This window comes from Aspergillus fumigatus, chromosome 5, assembly GCF_000002655.1.
Source record: "Aspergillus fumigatus Af293 chromosome 5, whole genome shotgun sequence".
Taxonomy (NCBI): domain Eukaryota; kingdom Fungi; phylum Ascomycota; class Eurotiomycetes; order Eurotiales; family Aspergillaceae; genus Aspergillus; species Aspergillus fumigatus.
In genome coordinates this window covers 84,457-112,267 of record NC_007198.1, presented here as the reverse complement: position 1 = coordinate 112,267, position 27,811 = coordinate 84,457, and the positions used below count along the sequence as shown (strand labels likewise).

The window sequence follows — 27,811 nt, the reverse complement described above, 5'->3', positions numbered from 1 at the left end:
GCATATTACTCCTACGATTAGGGACGGCAACTTCGTTCAACTGAACACGCCAGGTAAGTCTGATTCATACTCCGTGATTACGGTGACAGGAATCCTAATGAGTCACTAGTCGTTGACTTTGTCTATCACTTCCTGTCTCCGAAGACAGTTGCCATAAAGAATATACAATATTAGTCCATCAAAACAGTCTCGTAGACTCTCTCTGCTTCCTTATGTATCATTCTTATACCCTCAAAGACAACATCCGCCGCAATCGACCGTTCTAGCGCTTCCATCCCATACCGTAGCTCCTCCACCAACCGCTCTGCATCTTGGACCTCCGTCGCAGCACACGGTCGATCAAGCAAGTAAGCACAGCTACTTATATTCCCAGAACACATCGCCGTGCGGATCCGCCACAGCACCATCGCTAGAATATAGAAGCTCTGTAGCTGGAAGCAGGCCATATAAGGTATAGACCGGGGTGATGCTAACTTAGGTCGCCAGCATGATGCCTGGGGTCTTCCTACAACCACCACGTCAGCATGGCCCATGTCAGAGTAAGTCGGGTCCGGAGAAGGAAGACGACGGAAGACCCGAGATACGACAAGGGCAGAATGGAGACATATTCGGACCGATTGCTCTTCGGTGAAGGGGAAAAAGGAGCTGATTTCGGCTGCTCGGGGCGTAGAGAGTTGGCGGCGCTGTGTCGTTGGTTGCGAAGAAGTAGTAGTAGATGAAGAAGATGAATAGGAGGAGGAAGTTTCTGTGGCAAGAACGTCGCAGTGCTGATCTAGAAGTACTGGAGGATCTAGGAAAGCGCGCGTCCGATGAAGGGTGATTCTGGCTGTGTGGATTAGGGCGTTGGATATGGCCCATAAATTGCGCGAGGCGTCGGCTTTGGGACCCTGGTAGTTGGTCACACAGAGAAATCGGTCTGCTTCGGCGGCGAGCTCGAGAATTAGGGCGTCTAGGGCACGGATTTCCTCTCCTATGGAATGGGGTAGCCCTTGATCAGGCCGTGGAATACTCTCATTGTTCGAGTTCTCTCTGATAAGTTGGCGACCAATCTGGCAGCTGCGGAGGAGCACTACTTCGGCATTCACCAAAAGGGGCCATGGCTAAAGGGGCCGAGCAAATCGGATGTGGTCAGACCGAATAAAGAAACGACAGGCTTAACATATATGGAATCAGTCACAACAGACAGTGGTCATTGACGCACCTCACGGCAGCCCCGGAACTCGGGAAAGACAGTTGTGATTCGAGAATCGTCGAACGTGATGATCGGGACCTATTGTATGTAGTCAGCTAAACTCAATTTACAGTGTAAAATTCACTTGATGACACTGAACTCACGGCCGAGCTCATAATAGAAGACAAATACACTAGAAAAATCTGCTTCAGGCCGGGACATTAGCCAAGAGCTAGTGATGGAAGATAGGGAAGATCCAAAAGAAAAATGGATGACGGACTGTCGCCCACCAGCACCGACGTTGTGCATCCAAACAACCGGTCCACTGATCTTGCGTGTGCAGGGATAAGTCCATAGCAACGGTTAGGGCCTGGTTTGCCCGAAGGCGCATTTTCGAGACATTCATTCGGTGGCAGCATTCATATAAGCTCAGAAGCTCTAGTGCAAGCACAGGCTCCATCTTCTGGGGGATTTCAGGATGTAGGGTACTCTGGAGACTATGATTGGCCGAATTGACATTGAAGGGCGGTACAAGTGACTCCTCCAGGGACTCCAAGGCAGATCGTGCAAATAAATCAGCGTAGGAGCGTCGCAATTTGACAGTATTATCATCATCACCTTGTGTTGCATCATGTGGCTTTCCTGATAGAGGAGGAATCAGCACCAATATCGCGGCAATGGCAAGACCCAGGGATGAAGCGGGCCAATAGGGTAAAATTGAAGGATTTGCGTCGATTGGACGGATGCTGAGGACCTCGTGCGTGTCTTCGTACTGAGACGCTGCTGGGGGAGGCAGACAGGGAAAGTAAGGATGAATGAAGATATAGTAGGCGTTGATTCTTCGCTGTCATCAGACTCAAGGTTCGCTTCTTTGGTAGCTCGTCTCATCGGATTGACATACAAATCTTGATCACAACGATAAACTCGGATGCTCCCTCCAGGAAGCTCCACAGTCCCTCCGGAAGACTCTTGCTGATCTACGAATCCGCTCGGTGGAGATGGAAACTCTAGCGAGATGGTCGATCGCGACATGGAAGGGAAAGGAAATGGAGCACTAAGGTGCGAATGGAAATTATAGCCTTGACCGGAGACATTACTGTCGAATTCGTCGTGATTATTGATATTAGCTATGTCTGCAGCCCGCTGAGCCCTTTTCCTGGCCAGCTTCTGGGCAGCTAGAGGGCCTCGTCGGGCGCCACCTCGCCGGCTAGGTTGATATCGGCATTCCTCTTGGTGGATGGAGCACTGTAGGTGTGTTACCATCATATGATCGGATCAGAACCGGTGAAAGTTCTGGTTCATCAGTTATTTCGCAGTAGACAAAGCAGCTCTTACATTGGCACAAGGCTGCTGCCCGTCACATCGAGTCTTGGAGGCTCGACTGCCATGGATTAAGAATGAATTCCGACGTCAGTGAATCGCTCGGTCTTTGATCCCCCTTGCATAACTAGATAAAAGCAGATCCTACCGGACAGTCGGAAACATACCAGGCTAGACATGCCACCTTCACGGGGCGAGAAGCGGACGGCATTTTTCTTTCCTTTCTTCTTTTCTTTTTGATCCTTCTTGAATGAAACTCAAAGCGCCTAATCCACTATATAGAAAGGGAGACCGGGAGAGTACATAACAACTAGCAGGAGCAATTTCAAGAAGTCCTTCAAAGGAAAATTAGGAGTTGGAGTCCCTATTGTGACAGGCGTCGGAGTTGCAGTTGACATTTCCAAGTTCAGTGATTATTTAATACGTATTAATGATTCTGATTAGCTGGTAGTCGCGGGGCAACAGCAGCAGCCGGTCTTTGAAAACCCTCTGTGATTCGTTGCGCGGTATCTGAAATCTACGGCATTTAAGAGGGCTATGTTGCCCACGTAATACGGACAGCGGTTCCCGGCCCTTGACCGAGCAAATATTAATATTACTTGAGGTTGACCCCTGATCCTTGATATGATTTGATTATCGACTGAACATTCTTCAAGTTATGCAAGATATTTTGAGACAATCTCACCTTCTACAGCTCCAACCGACTCTAGTCTTTTCGGGCTATCTTATATGTACATGTACGTACATGACCCCTGTTTGACATTTATCACTTATTCATATATATATATATAAACAACTCGACAAGAGTGTCCACCTCCCAGTTCCTCCAACAATTCCCATGACTCAGACCTCACTCATTGTCAATGCTCCATGAGTGGTGCCAACACCTAATGACCTAGCGGCCTCAGTAACCAGCGCTGGCGCGCATGGGCTGATTAGTTTTTTTGAATTTCTACACAAGCTAATCTACAAGCCCAAGCGCGCTAAATCCCTTAAACAGACATCAAAGCAACAGATGAAGATGCAGATATGAAGATGCAGATATACCACCAGTCAGAATAGGATTTTTCTTTAGAAAGCCCTCCAGACTTCTTCTTACCTTTATTTGCAATATACAGACCAGAATCTCAAGTATATGACCACACACCAAAGTTTGGTTTCAGGTGGGTAGCGAAGGTGCAACGATTACAGAATTGTAGGCACCACAGTCATATCCTTGAGATATTTTGGGGGCGCTTCGGCTGTAGTAATGGCGGCTCCAGGTTAGTTGCTGAGAAACAAATGTACCGGGCAAAAAGTGCTGAGAGATACCGTTGGACTCTGATCACGGAGGCTGATGTGCGATCTCGTATCATTAATTAATGTCCTGTCCGAGTGCTGGGCCGGAGCTTTACATGGAGGTCTTTAAGAAATGCCTGCTACAATGATTTGCAGAGCGGCATGTCAGTAGACGGAATTTGTTCAAGGCTATATTGCAATCCTTCCGGGTTCCACGGCTGAGAGATTAGCCCCAAGAACATCAGCAAGCCTGTGAGCTGTTGTAGGGGTGAGGTGGTAAAGAAGATGTAAAAGAGGAAGTATATAAATGAGAAATATGCAGATGTTCTACAAGAATGGTTATGAGTTTGACGGGGCTAGAGTCCTCAGTGGATTCACTAAGGATCTGGGCCTAGGGAAAATGAGGTCAAACACAGACGGGGACAAAGTTAGAGACAGGATCATCTGCAGAGGGTGAGCAATCAGCCTTAATCTATTCTGTTAGAGTCGTTTAATGCACTTAGATTGACCCTTGCTTGAATACTACATATGAGATAGAGTTGGTAAGACTTTCGTGGCTAGTGCGTACCTGATATCAAAAACCATCAGGGCTAGGGTTATTCGCAGCTTTATATACCACCATCAATTTACAAGCCCCGATACTATGCTTCGTCATAACTGGCCAGACATATTAAGAATATATCTTAATTTAATCATGTTATTCTTAGTATCAGGTCCAGACTGTGTCTTACGACACACTTTCTTAGAGTATCTCCGTGCTGATCAAACACCGAAAGACCGATGGTGGGAGCCTCGTTATAGTCCAAACCGCATCACAGTTTACTAATGAGAACTGTAGTTAGAAATACATCATATTAGCCAATCGCTTTTGATGCTGTACATATATAAAAGGAAGTCCCAGCTGTGTGCTCAATTATAGTTGAATTTCTTCACGTCACAGAAAAACTTAAAAGCAGCAGCCTTTTTCTTCTTACCAGCTTGTCAATTCTTCTGAACTGACATCCCACTGGATCTCTGCTACCTAAGAGACACTCTGATAGTAAAGATAATATAAATATGTCGGCATTCCAATTCCCCCCCGTCCCTTCACCAGTTTCTGCAACCGAGGAGTATTTTGACTTGGGAGCCCACGGTTTCCCCATCACTACTAAAAACCGAGACGCTCAGGTATGGTTTGACCGCGGCCTGATCTGGTCATATGCATTCAACCATGAAGAGAGTTACCGGTGCTTTCAGCAGGTCCTTGCCCATGATCCTACTTGTGCAATGGCATACTGGGGGCTGATCTATGCGATGGGACCCAATTATAATAAAACCTGGCAGTTGTTCGATCCTACAGACCTCGAGCGTACCTTCAAATTTTGTCACCATGCAGCTCAAAAAGCCGGGAAGCTCGCACACGACAATCAGAATATTAAACCTGTAGAGCGAGCCTTGATCAAAGCAATTTCACACCGCTTCCCAGTCGACCATCCGGTCTCGGACTTCTCAACCCTTGATAGACACTACGCCGTTGCTATGGAAGAGGTTTTCCGGGAATACGGAAATAAGGACATGGACATCACAACTCTGTATATCGACGCAATCATGCATACCGCTATACGAAAGATGTACGAGGTCAAGAGCGGTGCTCCTGTCGAAGGGGCTCCGGTTCATAAACTCCGCGCAATCTTTGACGAGGCCCTGGCAAAACCGGCCTCAGATTCCCACCCCGGTCTCCTTCATTTCTGGATCCATTTCATGGAAATGTCCTCTACGCCAGGTGTTGCACTCCCCGGGGCTGATAAGCTTCGCCACCTGGTCCCGGATGCCGGACATTATCACCATATGCCGACGCGTATTGATGTTCTTGTTGGCGACTACCGGCGCTCAATTGATTCCAACACTGCAGCGGTTACTGCGGATGAGAAGTACCTGGCCAAGGAAGGAGCAAAAAACTTCTATATTTTCTATCGATTTCATAATTATCATTCCCTGATCTACGCTGCAATGCTATCTGGGCAGCGCAGGATTGCTCTTGATGCTACCACTCGGATGGAAGCATCTATTACTGATGAGCTGTTGCGCGTTGAAACCCCACCCTTGGCAGACTGGATGGAATTCTTTAAGGCCGTCCGAGTCCACGTCTACATCAGATTCGGCATGTGGAAAGAGATTATAGATCTCCCCTTACCAGAAGACCAAGCTTTGTACTGTGTGACCACCACCATGATTCACTACGGTAAGGCCATCGCCTTCGCCGCAACAGGGAACCTCGTCCAAGCAGATAAGGAACGCAGCCTATACCACGCAGCCGCAAGAACAGTACCCCCTACTCGCAAGGACTTTCCAAACCTAATCTCCGATATCTTGAAGATCTCAGATGCAATGCTCGACGGCGAAATAGAATACCGACGTGGTAACTATCCGGTAGCTTTTGAAAACCTCCGGAAAGCTGTTCATTTCGATGACTCTCTCCGATACACTGAGCCCTGGGGCTGGATGGTACCTACCAGACATGCATATGCGGCCTTAATGCTGGAGCAAGGACATGTGGAGGAGGCTGCTCAAGCTTACGCTGAGGATCTTGGTCTTGATAGCTCGCTTACTCGCGCTCATCAGCATCCTAAAAATGTTTGGGCGTTGCATGGATATCATGAATGCCTTGTACGCCTGGGTCGAGAGTCGGAGGCCCGCATTATCAAGCAGGATCTTGACCTTGCGCTGCAGGTGGCTGATGTACCTATAAAATGTTCCTGTTTTTGTCGCCTTGGGGCTCTTGAGTCCGACGAGAACGGCGGGAGCTGCTGCCAAGGCGCTTACCAATAGTGAGGTAACAATCGACGTACGTAGCCTCCAGTGAATTGTGATCCTTGAGAATTGGCGTCATGGTTTGGTAGAATGCCGAGAGTAAAGCCTGTAGAACCTTGATAATGTCGTACAACACCGGTATCACTCCTGATGCAGTATTGCATCGCAGTTCTAAATCTCCGCTTGCCCACCTGATTATCAGCGTCCCGTTCGGTGTTTAAAACTTCGGCGATTTCATATGTGCTACTCACTCTGTAATACACTGGCGAAATCAGACTCAGCTTACCAACCCTACTAAAACTGTACTCTCTTCATATCAAACAGCGAATAAATTTATTCCAGTTGCTCACTGTATCTCCAAGCTTCAACAATTCCTTCAGAGTTCTTATCCCTTCGTATTCTAGAAATTCTTCCGACTCTTGCTTAAATCTACATAGCGCAGCCACTATACACCTCATGCCCAACCCGTGGGATGTCTCCATACCCCCCGGACTCAATCTCCCCCACGCCAAAAAAAAAAAAAAAAAAAAAATTCATTCTCCGTCCTGAGAATTCCGGCCTACATCAACCTTAACCGGGCGACTGCGATGTCCTAGCCCTTAACACCAACTTCGCCGTCTAGGAATCCGAAGCGATGATTGAATACCTGATACGGAGTAGAAAGTACGACACTACCCTGCAATCCCCTAAAATCTCGTTCGAAGTATTCTACCTCGCTAAGTCGCTAAGCACTGGCTAGACTTCCAGTTTTCAGGCCAGGCCTTTACTTAGACTGTTTGTGGGTTGGATCTGGGTTTGCGGGTTGGGTCAGCCAGTCTAGGCCTTTACTACGGTCAAACTGGCTAGTGCACCAAAATACATCCAGAGACATTCTCATCTGCGATCGAGCGGTATACCACGTAAACACTTGTAGCAGAGGCTTCGCCAAAGTCTTGTGGTTGGGATATGTTAGAAGGTGTTTCTGTCTGTGAAGGCTGGGATGGAGAGGGTGTAGGCGAGACCAGTTGTTCGAGAAGGTCTTTGAAGATCAAAAAAGGGCTACTGAGGTGAAGGGGATGTAGAGATAGCTCTTTTACTTCGTCTTGGATAAGCTTGATTCGATCCTTAGATGGTTGTCCTGTTAAGTGGGGCTGGGGTAGGGGAAAATGCGTTAGACAAACTTCAAGACGGTTTGGTGTTTTAGGTACATTTTGGCGCATATACTGCTAGCACTTGAATCGCCTCGACTAACAGCTAGGTTGTAAAGGCTCGACTAATTTGAACACCTTGGCAGGAGGATACTGTCAGATCTTATTAGATATATGGTTAGGATCCCTTCGAAACTTGGCTTATCAGCATGTTGATACTCATCGAAAAATCCATGCCTATCTATAGCCTTGCTCTCGACTCATTCATTTATCTTGACGAAAATCCCCTATTCAACAATGAACTTTCTCACCCTCTTTGCCAAAGATTTCCTCAAGGGGCTACCAGGCTCTTGATCGGCCGGATCAAGATCAACATAGAACCGCCGAAACCCATCCAGGTCGATTGTGCGCGCATCTACCCAAAGCGGGCAGCGATACCAAATATGGGCCCCAACCCAGATAATAACCACCGCAATGGCGCTGATGTAGTTGGCAAAGAAATTCCTTGCAGATGTATTTCCATGCAACGGCCAAATGCTAAGATATAACTCCACCCCGATAATCGCAACACAACAAGACAGGCCCCACCACGGTGCGTATGGATACGCCCATGTTCGCCATGGGATATGAGCCTCTTCGCGGCCCTGCAGTTTCCAGGTGTATCGGAACCTTAAATGGGAGAGACATATCATGGCCCATCCGAACAGAGTGAGGAGAGAGACGAGGTTAGACAGCCATGTGAAGACTTCTGCTCAAGTGTTTGACACATTGATGTAGGCAAGGGCGCCTCCGATTCCAATCGTGGTGATGTAGCCGGCCCATGGACGGCCCATCTTGTCAGCTTCACCGTATATCTAGAGTATTAAGTAACATGGTTAGAGAGTGAACAAAATCATTTGTAATCGGAATTTTTCAACTCAGTGCCACAAGGTGAAACAGACGAGGCACAAGGAAAGGAAATACCTTAAAATTCATATTCACATGTGCTAACCCCATCAACATTCGAGAACCACCGTAGCCAGAAATGCTTCCCGTCGAGATCACCGAGATGAAAATCACTGCGTTTGTTATGTGGGCCATAGCTGGGATTCCGGCATTTTTGAAGGCAATCACAAAGGGCGAGGCATTGCTTCCAAAGCCGCCAAACAGGTTGGGGTCCTTAGGGTCAATAGTCAGTGTAATCATTAGGCTCCCCAGTATATAGAAGAGTCCAAGACGGAGCCAGATGGACGTGACGGCTTTGGGGACTGATCGTCGGGGATTTGCAACCTCTGTCGCTACCAAGGCAGCATTTTCTGACCCAGCCATTGCAAAAACACATGTAGGGAGGACGGTGATGAATCCTTTAAAGCCATTGATGAATGGTTGTTCATTCCAGTATTGGAAACCAATGGGTCCTTGTTGTTCTGGGACACCTCCAGCAGTAATAACTTTCATAAGATTTAGTAATAAGATTAATACCTCTCATGGGCTGATCTTACCAATTAAAGCGACAATTGCAATAAGCATCCAGCTGAACTTTATAGTTGATGCTACAACCTCCACCTCTGCAAAAAATTTCACAACCCAGATATTGACCAAGATAATGACCACCCAGAAGATGGTTATCCACGCAGCTTTGGGTACTTCATCAGTCCAATAATTCAGGATAGTTACAACAAACTAGATGAAAAAATGAAGGCGTTAACGTGATACCAACCTAAGAAAGGAACTGAGAAACACAGATTATAGCCTCGCGATCCGTACCTGAAGCTCATTGGCAATGGTAATCCAGTAGGAAAACCAGTATCCCCAGCCCAAAGCAAACCCAGCTGCTGGGCTAATAAAGATTGTAGTCCACTGTACAAAAGCCGACGGCAGAGGGTACACGACAGCCATCTCACCAATACACTGTGAGACGGACCAGAGAATCGAACTGCTAATCAGGTATCCAATGAACAGACTGGCAGGGCCACCCTTGAGAAGGGATGTCCCACTTCCGAGCCACATCCCCATTCCTATTGCAGAGCCCAGGGCAACCATGGTGAGATGGCGGGTACCAAGGGAGCGATGAAGTTGTGTATCCGCTCCATGGTCAACTATCTCCCCCTCTTCAGTTTTGGTTTGTACTTTATCCAAGGAAGACATGATTGTCTTCGGGCCACCGGGCTCCGTAACAGGATGAAGTTCTTGGGGTTTGTTGGGAGAAGTTAACGAAGTGGTGTCCATAGCGGATAGAAGGTATATCGAATGGGGGTGAGAGGGAGATAGACGGAACGGAAAGAAAAGGGATACTTTGGAGAGCAATGGAAACTGGAATTGAGCAATCAATTTGCACTACTGATTATGCAAGCCTTCTTTAAAATCAGGAAGGGTTGGTTTTGTTTTCTTTCCACATTTCTAGGCCCCTACGAGGTACAACAGCGCTTCTTTATATCTATTCGCAAGCCGCACCAGCCAGCAATCTTAATCCCATACAAGTGCTGTAACTAGTCAATCCCATGACATGCCAGCGTACATTTAAACAAAGTATATCAGTCTCCCCGCCCTTATCATACTATCACTATGGAACGACTTGGAGTAGATCATGCGCAAATGCGGGGATTTCCAATCAGCTTGCAGTTTCAAGTTTCTGGCACTTTTTCGAGCTATGGAGTAAAGCTTATCAAGTGAGCAAACGGCGTTTGAAAGAGCTACGGACCATTTTATCTTCCTGTCAACCCTCGGCGTGGAAACGATGACCGCAGGCCGTGGCGTTGCCCAGATAGCCCCTACTTACTGATTGATCACAGATTGAGTGATAAGAGTTCATATTTGTCGTGAGAATTGGGTAGGGTTGTCGGATTTCTTGTAAGGAGTCATTGTTATCTCTGTTCCAGACGTCGTGAGTCTACGCGGAGCTTAAGTTTCGAAACTAATCTTTGTTGTGGTGACCGCAGAGGCGAGGATTGTTAGGAGAAACCACCCATGTGTACATGTAACCACAGGCTCTCTAGAATGTAGAAAATGCCCAAGCAGAACCATTTTGATCTGATGAATGAGATTAGCTACTTAAACACAATAAACAAGGAAATTCTGAATGAGTGTCAACCCTTTTCCCGTCTTCTCAAGGACTCCTCCACTACACACCCCTTCCCCACGCTTCCCTCTTATCCTGGCTGATGGTCAAGGGCTTATAGTGGACCTCGTACATCACTCCTATGGCACGCCAACTTCCCCTTCCGTCTCAGTCTCATGACAGGCCATTCTTCTTCGTTGCTCTGTTTCGTGCCGAGAGTTCCGCTTGTCCTGGAGGAGTGGGTACTTGAGAAAGATATGATCGGCCCTCTGATGTCCCAGATCACAGTCCCACCGTGCTGAGTCTTTCGGATAATAAAACTCAGGTACAACTATAAGGCTATTATCTGAGCGCAAAGCTGCATCAGAATCAAAGCCATTGCTTCGCAAATCAGACAGTTACTCCAGCATCTCTTGGTTGGCAATACAACTAAGCGTTTCATTGGTCAACTCTTTTCTCCATGGCCGATAATTTTCTCCATTTTTGTCTCGAGACCATACAGCGTTTAGTGAGGATATATCAACGGTGTTTGTTCCATTGCCCTAGTAGCAGTGTTGTAGGACTGCATGTTTTCCCATACTAATTTACAGACGGTCGCCGGATAATCCGCCATCATCCACTTGGCTGCGACTTTAGGTCCTGTGAATCTACCTGCCATGTTTTTACTTCTGCTTATGTCTCAGTTCGCCTAGATCCTTAAGGAGCATGTGACCTCTCAATGCTTTGTGGCTACTCTGAATACCTGGCTGGGGGAGTGCGAGGGCTACTACTTTGATTGTCTAAGAATTGCTACCCACGGACTCATCTGATGTACTTGTCCGTACAGGTGGCTTTAGCTACTTAGCGGCAAACAACTCCGCGACACGTGTAGAATCCGTCGCATTGATAAGTCCTGACAAGATCTCCCCGGGCAGAGCAGCCACGGCATTCGCCCAGCAGAGATCAACCTTCTCCAACTGGACCTCAAACTCCATCGCCACATGTTCACTCCGCTGGGTGATGTACCATGATAGCATATAATAATGCTTTTAACGGTCCTTGTGGCTCCAGTTTTGCGACGGCGCGGGGACGTCCAGGAAGTAGAGCACGTTGGAAGTGTTTGTGCGGGGGTCGGCCATCAGAGATGGGGGCAGCGAATGCGTGAGCCCATCGAACTCAATGATATCAAGAGTGGTCTTGTGCACGGTCGCGAGCCAGTCATGGGCGGTTGCGTCCTTGACAATGCTGGTGCTAAATAAAGAGCGACAGAGAAGGGGTCCGACAACGGAGGGGGCCGATGGCCATGGGACTGTGCTGCCTGAGAGACTGACGGAGAAGCAGACGTGGACCCACGAGGTAATACTATGGAGGAAGAGCGCCCACGCAGCGTAGATCATTGTGCTTGGGGTTACGGACAGACGGCGGGATGAGGCGTCGAGGGCGGCCCGGGTGATAGTAGGGGATGACTGGAGACGGATGAGATTGAGGGCTTCCGGTGGGGAGGTTCTTTCGCGGCCGGGGGTTGCAGAACGCACGAGGCCGGTATGGACTCGAGCATCTTGGTGAAACATTGCGTTTCCTGTTCGAGGTTGGCTTGTGTATAGCTGTGCAGGAACCGTGCGAAGTCCTCAAACTGGGGGCCTGGTGCTACTTCGCCACCTGCTAGGGCGGTTTCCAGGTCCTGCGACAAGATGGCAGAGGAGAACTAGCGAGGACATGATGGATCCGTGTCACAAAGGCCAGTGTTCTGCAGTCAGACACAGAGATGCAGGTCACCGCGCAGTACGGGACTTCATTGTCGGCGCGCGTGTTCCTGCTCACGGCCTGCCATGATTCTTCTTCAGCTGACGCACAGGCTTGTTCCAACTCGTCTTCAGACACGCTGACCTCGCCCCAGGTGAGATTGTGTCGGCTTAGGTCGGAGAGGGTGGAGCCCGTTAGATCAAACCGCGTGCGGAAGATGCTGTGTGCTGAGAGCGACTTTTCCATGGCACCGCGTAGGTCACTGGCAGTAGGAGTTCGGGAGGAGTCGCCGATGTACTTGGTCAGGCCGATGATAGCAAAGGTATGTGGTGTCTCTATAGACCACTTGAGGAAGAGCCTCTGCACAGGTGTCGCTGTAGCCTGCAAGTTCCTGCTCCCTCCTTCCGCAACTTCGATGTTTGACTGGCTTCTCAGGCGGTCTTCCAGCCGTTCGATCGTGTCTAGTCGAAGGACTTGCGCGGCCGGAATCGAATAACCTCGCTGCTTCAGAAATTTCGAAACTTGAATTGCCGCCAACGAGTTTCCTCCCAGTCGTGTGAAAGACGAGCTCCGGTCCATATTCCTCAATCTGATCTGCAAACACCGGGAAAAGTCGCCCAGACAACTGCAGCACAGCTATCGAAGACGATGGAGAACGCAAGCAGGCACCGACCTCCTTGCGCCGCGGCGTCTTCGAGCTCCTTGCTGTGCTGCACCATACACACTGCGTATATACCCCCTATGATGCACAATCACTCCCTTTGCTTGCCTGTTGTGCCCGAGGTGAAAATAATCCACGCAAGGTCCTCAGCCCGCATTCCTCTTCGGCGTGCCTCCAGCTCCACTCGTAGGCCTTCTTTGTCCGATGGTGACGAGACAAACCATCCCCTCTGAAATTTACCGTGATGGTAGGTAATTGGAGGCCAGGACAGGGGCTAGTGATCACCACTACCGGCGAGGCCAGCTCGGAGAGCGCGGCCTCGATGCGAGCACTACTCCCGGCGGCCACCTCCATTGGTACATAGCAGGGCCCTACCCTCAAAATCCCGATCACTGCCGAAAGCATCTCCAGCGACATTTGGGTCAACAGCGGCGCTCGGGCGCGTGGCAGTAAACCGGCCCTTAATAAGGCGCGACTAACATGGAGAGAGGCGTCGCGGAGAGCCCCGTAGGTGAGGGATTTGCCTTGCCACTCTGCTGCAACTCTCTCCGGGAATTTCTCGGCCCATTGGTCGAAGAGGTCGACGACAGTGCCGTGTAGGGGCTCAGAGGAATGTGAGTCGTTCATTGTCCGAGTGGTGAGATTGGACATAGTATGCGCGGGGTGGGCTGGGAGATTATGAGGAGCATCCATGTAGGATCCTTCGGCGATGGACCAAATAGCTCCATTGTCTTTATAGATCCTCTTGTGTATCTGGACATATCCGTCTTGACTGCATTTAGGTGCCAGTTTCATGACTGACAGTCTGTGGCTGACACCTGGTGGCTGACAACGGAAATAGCGCGTGCGCTAACGACTGCTCATATCATGCAACTTCGTTGTCATTTTTGGCTTTTCCCTGTTGGAATCTCTTCCTCCCCCTCTTTTTGCCCAATGAGTAGAGAGGAGAGACGAGACTCCGATTGCTGTTCCAATAATGCCCTTTATTGATGGGAAGGGCAATATGCTCAGTCTCAACCAAGAACAATTTGACTTCAATCTTTAATTTGAGAGTCTCTTTTTCTCGATTATTCCCTCCATCTTGTTTATTCCATCATCGCTATGGCAAACTCTGGCACGGATATGTAAGCCTGTTGTGGTGAATGCGCCTGTCTTACAATTTATCAAAACAGTATGCCCTCCTCTATTACACGGGTTCTGCCCTCTGACTGCTTAGGGTGCCATTATAATTTACACTGGCTTAGAGCTTGCACTCCTTATACTAGCCGTGGTTGGATCCTCCCACATTAGCCGCCTGTTTATTGCTTCGTCCGTCCTGCAGCTTCTATCGGCCCTTTTCATGCTGATGGTAAGTGTGGTGGATCACAGCTGCAGCCCAAGACTATCGATGCTGCTTAACAGCTACTTGTTTCTCACCCTTCTCCTTGATATTGCCTGAGCAAGAACGCTGTTCCTGTCGTCAGACCATATATCAGAGGTTGTTTACAGAGTATATTCTGTACATCGGTCGGACTGAAGACTGCCATGTTGTTACTAGAGGCCTGCCACAAAGCAAGATAGGTGACCTGGGATGCAACCAACACAGTCCTGAGGAGACAAGCGGAATATTTTCGCTAGGTGTCTTCTTCTGGCTGAATAAGCTCTTCTTGGCTGGATATAGGCATATATTCACAATCGAAAGCCTCTACCCCCTCGACAGCACCTTCGACGCACAAGCCCTACATGAGGAATTCGCGAAGAAAATGGACTACACCAAGCTGAAGGGAGATAAATTTGGCCTTCTGAAAGTGCTAGTACGTACATTGTGGGTGCAACTACTCCTGCCTATTCCCCCGAGGGCGGCTTTGATTGCATTCTACATCTGCCAACCTCTTTTCATCGAGAGTCTTGTCATGTATCTGTCTCATTCGGATCCAGATCCAAATGTGGGATATGGGCTAATCGGCGCTGCTATAATCATCTACTCGGGGATTGGCATCTCGTATGCCTTGTACTGGTACGGATACCTGCTGTTACGGCATATTTCAGCGACTCACGCCATTTCGCTAGGTACTGCCACCACCGAGTGCGGACAATGGTCCGCTCCATACTTGTCACTGAGACCTTTAAAACCGCCACGAGAGTCCGGCTGGGAGCAGGCGATGATAGCGCTGCGCTGACACTCATGAGCACCGACATGGAGCGCATCAGAATGGGTCTCCGGTTCATGCATGAGACGTGGGCGAGCATAATCCAGGCAGGTCTCGCCGCCTGGATGCTCTATGGGCAACTCGGGGTTGTCTTTGTTGCTCCCGTGGGTGTGGTGGTAACGTGTTTCGTTGGCTTAGGGATCCTAATTAACTTCACAGGTGACTCGCAGCGATCCTGGATGTGCGGGGTCCAGAAACGGGTCGGGCTCACAGCCACTGTCATCGCCAGCATGAAATGGCTCAAGATATCTGGTCTCACTGGTCCCGTTGCCGAGTACGTGCAGCAGCTGCGTGTTGACGAACTCGCTGCTGGCGCCCGATACCGCAGGATCATGATCATCGCAGCCGTCTTTGCATTCATGCCTCAGTTGATCAGCCCTCCGCTGACCTTCGCTTTCGCCCAGAACCCGCTAAATGCTTCGACCATGTTTACCAGTCTTTCGTTTTTGACTCTGCTGACTCAGCCGCTGTCGCAGCTTTTCCAGTCGATCCCAGAGCTCGTTTCGGGCCTGGCCTGCTTGGGTCGGTTTCAGGCATTTTTGGAATTAGAGCCTCGTCGGGACTATCGGCAGCCTCTGGTTGAAGCCCAGAGTTGCAGCATGGAGAAGAGTTCAAAACAGCTAAACCTAAAATCTACGGATTGCGTCGTCATCCGAGATGCCAACTTCGGATGGAAAGCAGACAAGTTCGTCCTGAACAATATCAACACTCAAATCCCCGCCGCGTCCCTGACAATGGTCATCGGTCCCGTCGGCTCAGGCAAGTCAACATTCTGCAAGGCGCTTCTAAGCAAAATTCCCTTCAGCCAAGGCAGCGTCGTGATGAGCACTCCCCCCCGTCACGTTGGTTTCTGCGAAAAAACTGCCTTTCTTTGGAACGGTACGATCAGAGAGAACATCGTCGGGTTCACGCCCTTTGACCGCGAGCGGTATGACCAAGTCATTGAAGCCACTTCCCTACGCTTCGACCTTGCCACCCTACTGCAGGGAGACCAGACGAATATCGGGTCAGGCGGTGTAGCGTTGTCGGGTGGCCAGAAGCAGCGTCTGTCTCATGCGCGAGCGCTATATCTACCTTCAGACTTTTTGATCCTGGACGATGTGTTCAGCGGGTTAGATGCTGATACAGAGGAGCAAGTCTTTCGGCAGGTCTTTGGACCCGATGGTCTCCTGCGACGACGGGGTTCGACGGTGGTTCTGTGCACACATAGTGTTAGGCATCTCCCGACTGCGGACTACATCATGGCACTCGAAAACGGCAGCATTGCAGAGCAGGGCACCTTTGTCCATTTGCCAACCCGTGCGGGTTATGTCCAGCGTCTGGAGGTGGGACTAAAGCCGGAGGGCGAGGATACTAATGCTGACGATGAGCCTGGTCCTTGTCCCAAACTTTTCGAGGGCCAGACTAGGACTGGCAAGAAACTCGACCCTGCGATCACTGTAAACAGCACGCAATCATCCACCTTAAATGCCTCAGCAGAGGCCGGAGCCCGGCAGGTTGGTGACGCCACCGTCTACAAGGTGTATATCAAAAGCATGGGATGGTTTGTGGCCGCTTGTAGTCTGTTCTTTGCGGCCCTCTGGGGTTTGTTTACTAATTACCCAACTATCTGTGAGTCCCTGCTGCCTTTATTCTTGATTATTTCCATTGATTGACTTGATAAATGCAGGGCTTACATACTGGAGTGACGCCACTGAGTCTATCCACCCTGCACACCCCAACTCCTACTATGCAGGCATCTATGCCCTCCTGCAGATTTGCGCCATCATCGCCCTCCTCCTCCTAGGCATAACACTTTTCATTGTCTCTGTGAAGAAAGCTGGTGCTAATCTCCACCAGCAAGCCTTAAGCACTCTGATCTGTGCACCACTCTCCTTCTTTACCAATACCGACACTGGGGTGGTCACGAACCTCTTCTCCCAGGATCTCAACCTCATTGACACTGAACTCCCTGAGGCTACTCTCAACACCCTCTTTTGTATATTTCAGTCCCTTGGCCAAGCAGCTGTAATGCTCACCTCGTCTGTCTACCTGGCCATCAGCTACCCGATCCTGGGCGGCTTGCTCTACTTCGTGCAGAAATACTACGTCCGCACGTCGCGGCAGCTGCGATTGCTCGACCTGGAGGCCAAGAGTCCACTCTACACGCATTTCCTCGACACGCTCAAAGGGATAGTCACGCTGCGCGCCTTCGGATTCATCCCGAATGACATACACAAGAACACCCGTCTGGTGGACTCCAGCCAGCGCGCGGCGTATCTCCTCATGATCCAGGAGTGGCTGAACCTAGTCCTCAACCTCGTTGTGATGGTCATCGCAGCAGTCCTGACGACGCTGGCTGTCCGGCTGCATTCGAACTCGGCCTTCGCCGGTGCATCACTGTACTCGCTGATGACGTTTGGTGAGAGCCTCTCTGGGATTGTGATTTCCTACACTAGACTGGAGACCTCCATCGGGGCGATCGCGAGACTAGAAACCTTTAACGAGGCTGGCACGCCGGAGGACCGCGACGGTCCTGGAGAGGAGGACATCGTCCCAGACACGAACTGGCCGGATCGCGGACTGGTTAAGTTATGCAATGTATCCGCCCAGTACAAATCCACAACCGTGTCTAATACCGACTCCGAGTCTGACTCTAACTCCGTCGTTCATGGCGCCGCTAAGCCACCCCTAGCCCTCAAGAACATCACTCTAACCATCCACCCAGGCGAAAAGGTCGCCATCTGCGGCCGCACCGGCAGCGGCAAATCCAGCTTCCTCGCCCTCCTGCTGAAACTCCTTGATCCACTGCCATCAACCAGCAACAATCATAACCATGAACCTCCGGTCTTGATTGACAACATTCCGCTGCACCGCATCCACCGCGCGACCCTCCGCCAGCGCCTCATCGCCGTCCCCCAGGACCCTGTCTTTCTTCCTGACGGCACGTCCTTCCGCGCAAACCTCGACCCAACCAACACTGCGACTCCGGAGGAGTGCCAGCGGGTCCTCGAAGCAGTCCAGCTGTGGGGGTTCATCCAGGAACAGGCGGAGGGGCTGCATGCACCCATCAGAGCAGGAACCTTGAGTGCGGGGCAGAGGCAGCTCTTCTCATTAGGGCGGGCGATGCTCCGTGCCATTATCCGCCTGCGTTCGACGTCTTCCTCCTATAAGGAAGGGTCCGATAGTCAAGATCAAGGAGGGATCCTCCTCCTCGATGAAGTCGGCTCCAGTGTAGACCGAGAAACCGAGCGGGTGATGCAGGAGATCATTCGGGCAGAGTTCAGACACTACACAATCATTGCGGTGAGCCATCGGTTGGAGATGATTATGGACTTTGATCGGCTGGTGGTGATGGATCGCGGGGAGGTGGTGGAGGTTGGAAATCCGGCGGCCCTGAAAGAGAGGGCGGGGAGTCGGTTTGGGGAGTTGGTGGCTGCTGCTGCTGCGTAGCAACTTTTCGCAACATCTGTTCAGTACTCGTTCTACCCTAGCTTAATCTCAATTGAAATATATTTATGATCGCACTCTAGATGGGCAAATCGAATACAACAACTAAGACACAAGATCATCACCGCTCGCAACGTCTAAAACCCTCCTACAAGCCCCCCCAAACCGCGCATACATCTCCAGCAAATGCCGTCGACTGACCCTCGAATGCATCAGCAAATACCCAAGCCACGGAACCTCCCCGGCCGAAGAAACCCATGGTCCTGGTTTGACCGACAGCTCTGCCCGTGACACATGCGGCGCAATCTCGGGTATCGCCTCGTATACCTGTTCAAGAAGTCCCCTGGTACCCTTAACAGTCGCGATGCACCGGAACCATGCAGATCGCATTCCAGTACTGTGCGCCCCCGCCGTCGCCGGGATGATGGTCCCCAGAGAAGTGAAACAAACTTGACAGCGCGCGGAAGCGGTCGCGGTCGTTCACCGCGCGCAGGACCTGGTGGGTGCCGAGGTCCACCCCGTACGTATACAGAGTGGACCAGGTGCCTCCTGTGCCAGGGGCACGGACATTAACCTCGATGAGGAAGGGGTCATGCTGAGGAGCGGGGGGTGACGGGGACGTGTCAGCTCGGATTCTCTCGCCGCAATGAGATCTATGATGCTGCCGCCAACCTCGCCATCGCCGTCGCGCACATCAACCAGTCCATACCGCAGGGCAGTTTTCCGCATGCGCGCATCAACGTGGAACACCCATGACCGGAAGCCCAACGCCCGCAGACTCTGGCTGAGCTTCTCGCGGATTGCCTCGAACTCCCATAGCGGGAACCGCGTGTTGGAGATCTGCAGCGTCTCGGCGAAGTTCGCCGCCAACGTCGCAGATCTATCATCCCCTGAGCACGAAAAATTATCCGTCACCTCAAGAAGAGCACCGCCCTGTCCAGAAGGACAAAGTTTGCGTCCAGCTCCGGCCCCGAGATGTAGGTTTCCAGCATAATGCCTTGCTCGGCGAGCTGGTTATCTTCCCCTAATATCGCGACCGCTTGACGGAGGCTGGCCTCGTTAGAGACCTTCTTCACTCCGATGGAGAACTGGCCCCGGCAGGGGTTAACGCCGAGTGGGTACTGGAGTGCGGCGAGTTGGTTGGCGGGGGGAGGGTGGTCGAGGTAGGCGGCGCTGTGGAGACGGACCGCCTGGACCTTGTTATTAGCATTATCGTCATCGAGGAGCGACAGCAGCAATTGCCGCATCTCGTGCTTGTGGTGCGCCTGCCACATCACCAGCGCCGGCTCGGTCCGCAACCCCAGAATCTCGGCGGCCTCGGCCGTCGTCACGACGTACTCATCAGTGAATGTGACAATAATCCCGTCGATCGCTCTGCCACAGACGGCCGCTGCGATGCGGTTGGGGAGGTTCGTGTGTTGAGAGAGGTCGAGTGCAATGAACTCCTTGTGGAGATGCGAGTAAGTCTCGCTCGCGAGCCAATGGTCCGGCTCGCCGAGGACGATCAGCGACACTCCCAGCGCGTGCGCCGCCTCGAAGAACCCCTGGGACCCATATGTTTTGCCGTGTACGTCGTACATGCCTCATCCGCTGACGACAGCTACCGTGCGCGGGTTGGGTTGCGTGGGAAGTGTCCGTGGAAAGGATAGCCGCGTGGCGAGGTCATCTTGGAGAAAATGCAGGGTCTCGGAGGTGTAGTATGTCAACTGTTGAACTAGCAGTGCGCTGGTATTATATCTAATAAATCGAAATTAAACTGCTGCAAGTTTTGTGAGGGTTAGATTCTATTTTTGCAGTTTGGTCATGCAATTCTGTTTCTGCTAGGGCGCTCTAGGTTATATGACCTACTAATATATATCTCCTGCACCTTACTGATTATTCTGTAACTCAGCAACTAGTCTCTCTCCGTCCATAGGAAATACCAGCCACTTTGCCCCTTCACACTACTCATATCTTCCGACCCTTTTCAGATTGGCAGAAACTAGACCTTCCTTTGATCCCATGTTATATCCATAATGTGCAATTCTCATACATTCGCGATACCGAGGGATCAGCTGACAGATCTCCAGCAGTTGTTCGGCTTCATCGTGAACCTTGGTGCCAGCTCCTCCCCGTACTGGGTGGTGTGCATTCATGTTTCCCACTACCATGTGTTCTGCCAAAAAGCGCTTAGCCAATTCATCTCTTAGCTGATTCCCGGGCACACGGAATAATAGATGGCAGAGGGTCGGCTCTGCGCTGCCGCTGAAAGTTGGCATCGATCGGTTCCGCTCATCACATGATGGGATCATTGATGCCAAGACCCCAGGGAGCAGGCAGACAGAGAAGGAGAATGTAGATCCTGATGGGTTGGCAGCTGTGACGATTCAACAAGCCAATGTGTAAACTTAGTGGGTTCACATTCAGCCATCTGCAAACAGCGTGCCAATGAGGCCGGATCGCCATTTCTAGAGATGCTCTACTTGCTGGAACAAAAAGCCTTTCCGTAGCTGGCAGTGGTTTAAGAATAGGAATTTGTTATACAAGACTAGTCACCGGGGCCAATTCAAGGATTAAATTATAGGGATACAGCTTCCCCACGCCCCAAGTGTTGGAGGCCATTGGTGTAGCGTGGCATTTCCTCGCCTTTGCAAACATAAATCCTCTCTACTGAGTGCTATTGGGTATGGTTACTGCGCGAAATGAACGTGTGATTATAGAGTATCTGTGGAAGCTTTGGAACTCAGAGAATTCACTGTCAGCCTGCTGGAAGAGGTCCCCTCAGTATATATGAATATACTCCGATGTATTACAATATCAGGTGATGTGATGCTTCAGCCTGCCCATTGTGTAGGGTATATTGCAGACCCTCGATGTAAAATCCATGGCGTGAATGCGCTTTACCTATTCATATTTAATGCCAAGCTCTGGAAGTTCGGCCTCCACTCAACCAGTGCAGTGAATTATTGACCTACGCGTAATCCCTTTCATGTAGACTGATAAAAGTTATAGAGACGGTTCCGCCCGCTTCCGACAGAGAAAGTCTCTGCATACTTGTAAAGCCACTATGCATAAGCATGTCGGGCAACAGGATGCATTAAATGTCTCTTTGTAGTCAGTGGGGTAGAATATGCAAACTGTCGTATAGGGCAATCAAACAATGTTACAGAAGGCTTCCAATCAGCTCTAAGATCTTGGCGTCGGCCCGGGGTTCATTGGATGAAGGGCAACCACTGCCGGGTGCCAAAAGTGTAGATGTCGGAGCCGCGCTCTATCCCTGAAAATGGCCACCTCACCAGAGTTACTCCTCAGTGAATTCTCCATACTTGCGGAGCGCGAGGATTTGCACACAGCAGATCAAAGTCTCCTGCTTCTTCAGGATCAAACACGGCACGGCGGAATGGATCGGCTCGATCGAGTAGGCGGGAAGACCAGATGTATGTGTATATTTTGACCAGGCTACTTTCCACAATGTTTCTTGCAACATGACCAATTTCAGCTTCTTCTGATCATCATTGACATCAAACTTATCCATTCATTGTCCACCGGTATTTCACTATGGCCAGAGTAGACGTCCAGCAGAGTGTTCCCTCGCACCTTCGTACTGTGCCGGGTTCATTCAACATCCCACCAGCAAGTCTCCCAGCACCATCGAAAGTCGGCACCTTCGATCCAGAGCGGGTTGCGTCCGACCTAGTGGATGTTTTCAATCTCGCCCTCGACCAACACAACTACCCCAAAGTTACAAGCTTGTTTACAGACAATGGATTTTGGCGTGACCACCTAGCCTTATCCTGGCAACTTCGAACCGTGCACGGCCATGAGGCTATCTTGAAGTACTTGGAGAGATGCTCTGAGTCTAGAGACGGCATGCGACTCCGCAGAATTTCAATTGACCGGAGCTCCTCTGTGCGCGCCCCCAAGGCGTGGGTGCTTGATGGAGCTGGCGAAGTCCAGGGCATCCAGTTCTTCTTTGAGGCAGAAACAGTTCATGGATCTGCTGTCGGAGTCGCACGCCTCGCAATGCAAAATGATGGTTGGAAAATATTTACTTTATTCACTTCCCTGCAAGAATTGAAGGGCCATGAGGAGCTTCTTGGACATCGAAGACCAAAGGGAGCGCAACACGGAGACCACCCAGACCGCAAGAACTGGGCCGAGAGACGAGCTGATTCGATGGCTTATATTGACAACTGTGAACCGACTGTGATTATTATCGGTAAGATTTTACTCCTTGCCAATAGGAGACCATCGCTGACCATCGCCCTGCAGGTGCCGGACAGGGTGGTTTGACAGCTGCTGCGAGACTGAAGATGCTAGGTGTGGATTCTCTCATCATCGACAAAAATGAGTCAGTCGGAGACAACTGGCGTCTTCGCTATCGTCAGCTCGTCTTGCATGATCCTGTGTGGTACGACCATATGCCCTATGTGAAATTTCCAGCCCATTGGCCCATTTTCACGCCCAAGGACAAGCTGGCCGAATTCTTCGAGTGCTATGTTAAGATGCTAGAACTTAATGTTTGGAATAGAACGACTATCTCTCACTGCGAATGGGACGAGCAAACTACCACCTGGACCGTGTCGCTCTCTCAAAAGCAAAGCGATGGGACCTGCCAAGTCAGAACATTCCACCCGCGCCATATTATCCAAGCCACAGGACATTCCGGCAAGATGAAGATGCCCTATATCCCGGGTATGGAAAACTTCCAGGGTAAACGTCTCTGTCATTCCTCGCAATTTCCTGGCGCAGAGAAAAATGGTTCTGGCAAGAAAGCCATTGTTGTGGGCTCCTGTAACTCAGCCCACGACATTGCACAGGATTACCAAGAGAAAGGCTATGATATCACGATGGTCCAGAGATCAACAACCTGTGTCGTTTCCTCGGCTGCTATCACTAAGATTGGTCTAAAGGGCCTCTACGAGGAGGATGGTCCGCCGGTGGAAGATGCAGACCTTCTACTGCACGGTACCCCTACACCAGTCTTGAAAGTGCTTCAAGCTCACATCACTTCAAAAGAAGTCGAGCATGATCGGGAGCTCCTGGATGGACTTGAAAGGGCTGGATTCAAGGTCGATCATGGCCCTGATGGCTCTGGGCTACTGATGAAGTATTTCCAGCGTGGCGGTGGCTACTACATTGATGTTGGTGCCTCACAAATGATCATAGACGGCAAAATCAAGGTGAAACAAGGCCAGGAGATCGCCGAGGTGCTGCCTCATGGCTTGAGGTTTGCCGATGGATCTGAGCTGGAAGCCGATGAAATCATCTTCGCCACTGGATACGACAACATGCGCACGCAAACTGGCATGCTTTTGGGCAATAAGGTCGCCGACAAGGTTTCTGATGTCTGGGGCTATAATGAAGAGGGAGAAATCAGAACCATGTGGCAGGATAGTGGCCACCAAGGATTTTACTTCCATGGGGGCAATCTAGCAACGGCAAGATACTACTCCAAGGTGTTGGCCCTCCAGATCAAAGCCCTCGAGGAAGGTATCCATCGGTATGGGGAAATCTGACCGGGTGGATGTTGAGACCGCTGGCTCAGGGACACGACAGCCCCAGGCTAATCTATCTGGAGATTGAAATTTCTGTTTCGCATGTCTTTCTTTACCTTTGGGGAGCCCTCTTTTGGATTTTACTACCTTTCCTTTCCTGATACAGTGGGGTAGAACTTATTTCATCTCAACTTGGATTTGGAGGCTTATGCAATCTCATCAGCTGTCAATGTCCCTTAAGGCTCTTTCTTTAAGTTCTTTACAATATGTTGTATTGTCCTCGATCCATATTCTGTGCCTTGCCGTTTCTGCTTAGTATCATCTTCAGATGTTTCGCTCTCTATCTTTGCTGGGGAATAAATTCGATACCCAGAGAGACGCTTCTAAAGTCGCCATGCATCTTTAAGAACATGAATACATTCAACCTTGGAATATGCATGAGCAAGTAACATCACCGGTATAGCGGTGTTTACATGTCTGACTTTGGATTTCATCCAGGAATATAAAGAAAATTTAGAGATTGCTCTTCTTTTTTAAAAACAGCCTTCATGATATAGGGTTTCGTGGACGACGCAGCTGGTTCCAGCTGGAGGTGCTAGGAGATGAGATACAGGCCTTGACTCCATTTATTACTCACCAATGGACTTATGCGACAGCGGGCTCGTGACAGTAAGGCTTCGGAGTCGTAGAGCGGAAGACTGTTCAAGCTGGCTGGGAGTTGTGCTTAACGCTCATATGGAAAGCGGCAGTGCTTCAAATCCTTATATAATTTTAGGCCCATTTATACTTTTCCGATGAACATCTCCATCTAGGTGTAACAACAATTTCTCTGTTTAAATGCCATGGGGATTATCAGGATTACAGCTTCCATCCACCCGAATCCAGTCGCAGCGGTCCCGCTCAGCGGTTCCGCAGAATCTGGGGCATTAGAAGGTTAAACAAACACTCCTGAGGGGAAGCTGCAAGTGTCATGCAACTCAACATATAAGTGAAACTGCTTTTCTCAACAAACCTCGCTGTATTTTGCGATCCATTTCTTCCCATATCCAAAAGTCTATTTCATTCACCTTTCAACATGAAGGCCGTTGTTTACACACAAAATGGGACTGTTGAAGTTTTAGACCGCCCTAAGCCAACGGTACAACAGCCTACTGACGCAGTCGTGCGAATGCTACATGCATCTATCTGTGGCACAGATCTTCATATCCTCAAAGGTGATGTACCAACTGCGAAACCGGGTCTTATCTTGGGCCATGAGGGTGTCGGGATCATCGAAGCATTAGGATCCGCCGTTCAGGGATTTCAGGTGGGCGACCGGGTCATTGTTTCCTGTATGACCTCTTGCGGCTCGTGTCGGTTTTGCCAGCGATCTATTCAATCACACTGTCAGCAAGGAGGGTGGACTCTAGGCCACCAGGTCGATGGAACACAGGCGGAATTTGTCCGTGTTCCTCACGCCACGCTATCGCTCCATCCCTTGGACTCCTCTGTTGATACATGTGCTGCAGTTTCGCTTTCAGACGCCCTGCCAACAGGTTTTGAGTGCGGTGTGTGTAATGCCGGAATCAGTCCGACAGGCTCAGTGGTTATTGTGGGAGCAGGCCCTGTGGGCATGGCTGCCCTCCTCATGGCCTGCCTCATAAAACCTGCCTTCATTGTTATGGTCGACCTGGATGATGCGCGCTTAGAGACAGCACGCACCATGGGCGCACACCATACAGTTAACTCTGCAGCTCCAGACGCAATACAACAGCTGCTGGATCTGACTGAGAATAAAGGATATGACTCTGTCATCGAGGCGGTAGGCATTCCAGCTACGTTTGAAATGTGTCAGGAATTGGTTGCCGTTGGCGGACAGATTGCAAACATGGGAGTACATGGCGTGAAAGTGAATTTACACATGGAGAAGCTCTGGGATCGAAACATCAGTTTGTGACACTGCATACTCATAATCAACCATTCACTCCTACTAATAGGGCTCTTCTAGGTATTCATATGTCGATGTGTAATGCGACTTCAACTCGCCACTTGCAGAATCTTGTGAAGAAGGGTGAATTAGATATTAGCTCACTAGTGACTCATCGTAAGTTTAAGAGCGAATAGACTGTATAGATATGATAACTAATAAGTTAGCAACAGGATTCCCTTGTGACCAGGCAGTGGCTGCATATGACACCTTCAAAGCCGCGTCTAAGCATCGGGCTCTCAAAGTGGCCATTGATTTTTGACCCAGCTGTTGAAAAGCGCTGTAATATTCTGTCAATAAAGAGCTCTAATAGGTCTACTTAGTCTTGCTTTAGCTAAATTCCACTGAAGAATCTACATTCAACATGTAGATTAACACTCTTCCTGATTCTTATTTTAGTATAATCCAAGTGCCCAAAGATCATATGCACAGATGAAGGGCCTCTTTAGATTTTCTCTTATCACTGCATTCCTTAGTCTTTCGCCAAGGGCTAGTGACGAGCACCTATACTGAAGACTTTTAGAGAATGATAATGAAAGCAAATCGCCCCACTGGCAAAATGCAGCTGGTAGCCAAACCAACACAACATCCTAAGGGTGAAAATTTTAGTACCGTTTTAGAAAGCTGCCATTTGCCCGATTCTAAGGCCGTTTTTACTTTTTTATAATCTTGGAAACTGGTGGAAGGTGAGGCGGAAAGGTCTCAGCCAATATTAGTGATGTGTTATTTTTCCTTCTAGGAGATCCTTTGAGAGGTCTTGAGAGGCCATAAGAGGTTGATGTTTCTTTCTATTCAGATAGATCTTCAGATATTCATGAGATTTAAGACTAACTGATTTGCTCTTATCTTTTCTTGCTTCCACGCATAGCTGTGCTTTCAGCCCCGACACCCTCAGGCGCCTTCCTCGCAATGAGCCCCTTCAACTTCGAGACAGCGGCAGTACATCAGACGAGATAGGAGGAGCGGGATAGTGAATAGGATGAGCCAGGATTTTGCTAATTGCATGGAACCCATGAATTGCCTTGGATTCTTGATTCTTTGAAAGAAAAATATTCGCCATTTCCTGTACATAGGATGGTTGGGGATCTGTTTTATATCATTTTATTGAGAGAATCCACTGTATAAGTGATTCCTCTCCAAAAGTCATTTTATGACTATTTGGCGCGTAATTCGGCTTGAAAAATATGCCCCTTTAGGCGCTGTTGGAGGGTGGTATAAGGCTCATTATAGACATGCGCAGCTTCACAAATATTGAGGATTTCCCTCTTTTTTAATGGTGAGACCCTTCCCCCCTGTTAAATATATATAGTTTTCACACGCCTTTGGTGGCATAGTGGCAGGCTAAAATACTTCAGTCTTTGAAATGGCAGTCAAAACGCGTTGAGTGATCTGCTTAGTTGTGACCCGCTTACTTATGTACTGATTATGCTAGTTAGACCTGGGCAATACAGAAATACCACTTCCTCTGTGCCGAATTCATTACATTTGCCTGTACTCCAGGTCGATGAACTTTAATAGTCTCCCTCTCTTTCTCTCTTTTTCCCCCTCACTTTAAATAGTAAAGGCAGTTACCTCTCCCAGTTCATCTTGCAATAGCCACAGTGCTTTTATTGTTTACTCTTAGTACTGTCGCTTGAATCAACT

The 27,811-nt window shown here is 49.7% G+C and overlaps 9 protein-coding genes across 9 annotated transcripts; 5 read left to right on the top strand and 4 right to left on the bottom strand.

The window, feature by feature from the left end:
- Positions 1-99: 99 nt before the first annotated feature.
- Positions 100-2,849, bottom strand: AFUA_5G00390 (fungal specific transcription factor domain-containing protein). The gene is made up of 6 exons (XM_077804698.1): positions 2,507-2,849; positions 2,073-2,416; positions 1,452-2,010; positions 1,336-1,374; positions 1,202-1,270; positions 100-1,100 (listed from the first exon to the last, which is right to left on the bottom strand). Exons 2-6 carry the CDS (start codon positions 2,201-2,203, stop codon positions 171-173), a joined length of 1,728 nt encoding a protein of 575 aa, XP_077660837.1. The 5' UTR covers positions 2,204-2,416; positions 2,507-2,849; the 3' UTR covers positions 100-170.
- A 1,976-nt stretch (positions 2,850-4,825) lies between these two features.
- On the top strand, positions 4,826-6,577 carry AFUA_5G00380 (TPR domain protein; the record flags this gene model as incomplete). The annotated part of the gene is made up of 1 exon (XM_743209.1): positions 4,826-6,577. The coding sequence occupies one exon, from the start codon at positions 4,826-4,828 to the stop codon at positions 6,575-6,577; it is 1,752 nt and encodes a 583-aa protein (XP_748302.1).
- A 1,861-nt stretch (positions 6,578-8,438) lies between these two features.
- AFUA_5G00370 (putative amino acid permease) lies at positions 8,439-9,894 on the bottom strand (the record flags this gene model as incomplete). The annotated part of the gene is made up of 4 exons (XM_743210.1): positions 8,439-8,540; positions 8,650-9,116; positions 9,168-9,348; positions 9,433-9,894. 4 exons carry the CDS (start codon positions 9,892-9,894, stop codon positions 8,439-8,441), a joined length of 1,212 nt encoding a protein of 403 aa, XP_748303.1.
- Positions 9,895-11,751: 1,857 nt separating this feature from the next.
- On the bottom strand, positions 11,752-13,901 carry AFUA_5G00352 (putative NRPS-like enzyme; the record flags this gene model as incomplete). The annotated part of the gene is made up of 3 exons (XM_001481431.1): positions 11,752-12,306; positions 12,464-12,966; positions 13,196-13,901. 3 exons carry the CDS (start codon positions 13,899-13,901, stop codon positions 11,752-11,754), a joined length of 1,764 nt encoding a protein of 587 aa, XP_001481481.1.
- Positions 13,902-14,024: 123 nt separating this feature from the next.
- On the top strand, positions 14,025-18,727 carry AFUA_5G00340 (uncharacterized protein; the record flags this gene model as incomplete). The annotated part of the gene is made up of 4 exons (XM_077804697.1): positions 14,025-14,277; positions 14,351-15,102; positions 15,156-16,906; positions 16,965-18,727. Exons 2-4 carry the CDS (start codon positions 14,849-14,851, stop codon positions 18,725-18,727), a joined length of 3,768 nt encoding a protein of 1,255 aa, XP_077660836.1. The 5' UTR covers positions 14,025-14,277; positions 14,351-14,848.
- Positions 18,728-19,204: 477 nt separating this feature from the next.
- Positions 19,205-20,304, bottom strand: AFUA_5G00330 (uncharacterized protein; the record flags this gene model as incomplete). The annotated part of the gene is made up of 2 exons (XM_743214.1): positions 19,205-19,604; positions 19,640-20,304. The coding sequence occupies 2 exons, from the start codon at positions 20,302-20,304 to the stop codon at positions 19,205-19,207; spliced, it is 1,065 nt and encodes a 354-aa protein (XP_748307.1).
- Positions 20,305-20,739: 435 nt separating this feature from the next.
- AFUA_5G00320 (uncharacterized protein) lies at positions 20,740-21,109 on the top strand (the record flags this gene model as incomplete). The annotated part of the gene is made up of 2 exons (XM_743215.1): positions 20,740-20,874; positions 20,948-21,109. 2 exons carry the CDS (start codon positions 20,740-20,742, stop codon positions 21,107-21,109), a joined length of 297 nt encoding a protein of 98 aa, XP_748308.1.
- An 888-nt stretch (positions 21,110-21,997) lies between these two features.
- Positions 21,998-24,594, top strand: AFUA_5G00310 (flavin-containing monooxygenase). The gene is made up of 2 exons (XM_743216.2): positions 21,998-22,922; positions 22,976-24,594. Exons 1-2 carry the CDS (start codon positions 22,262-22,264, stop codon positions 24,220-24,222), a joined length of 1,908 nt encoding a protein of 635 aa, XP_748309.1. The 5' UTR covers positions 21,998-22,261; the 3' UTR covers positions 24,223-24,594.
- A 569-nt stretch (positions 24,595-25,163) lies between these two features.
- On the top strand, positions 25,164-26,749 carry AFUA_5G00300 (zinc-dependent alcohol dehydrogenase family protein). Its single transcript, XM_743217.2, has 3 exons — positions 25,164-26,129; positions 26,189-26,284; positions 26,341-26,749. The coding sequence occupies exons 1-3, from the start codon at positions 25,277-25,279 to the stop codon at positions 26,427-26,429; spliced, it is 1,038 nt and encodes a 345-aa protein (XP_748310.1). The 5' UTR covers positions 25,164-25,276; the 3' UTR covers positions 26,430-26,749.
- Positions 26,750-27,811: the final 1,062 nt, after the last annotated feature.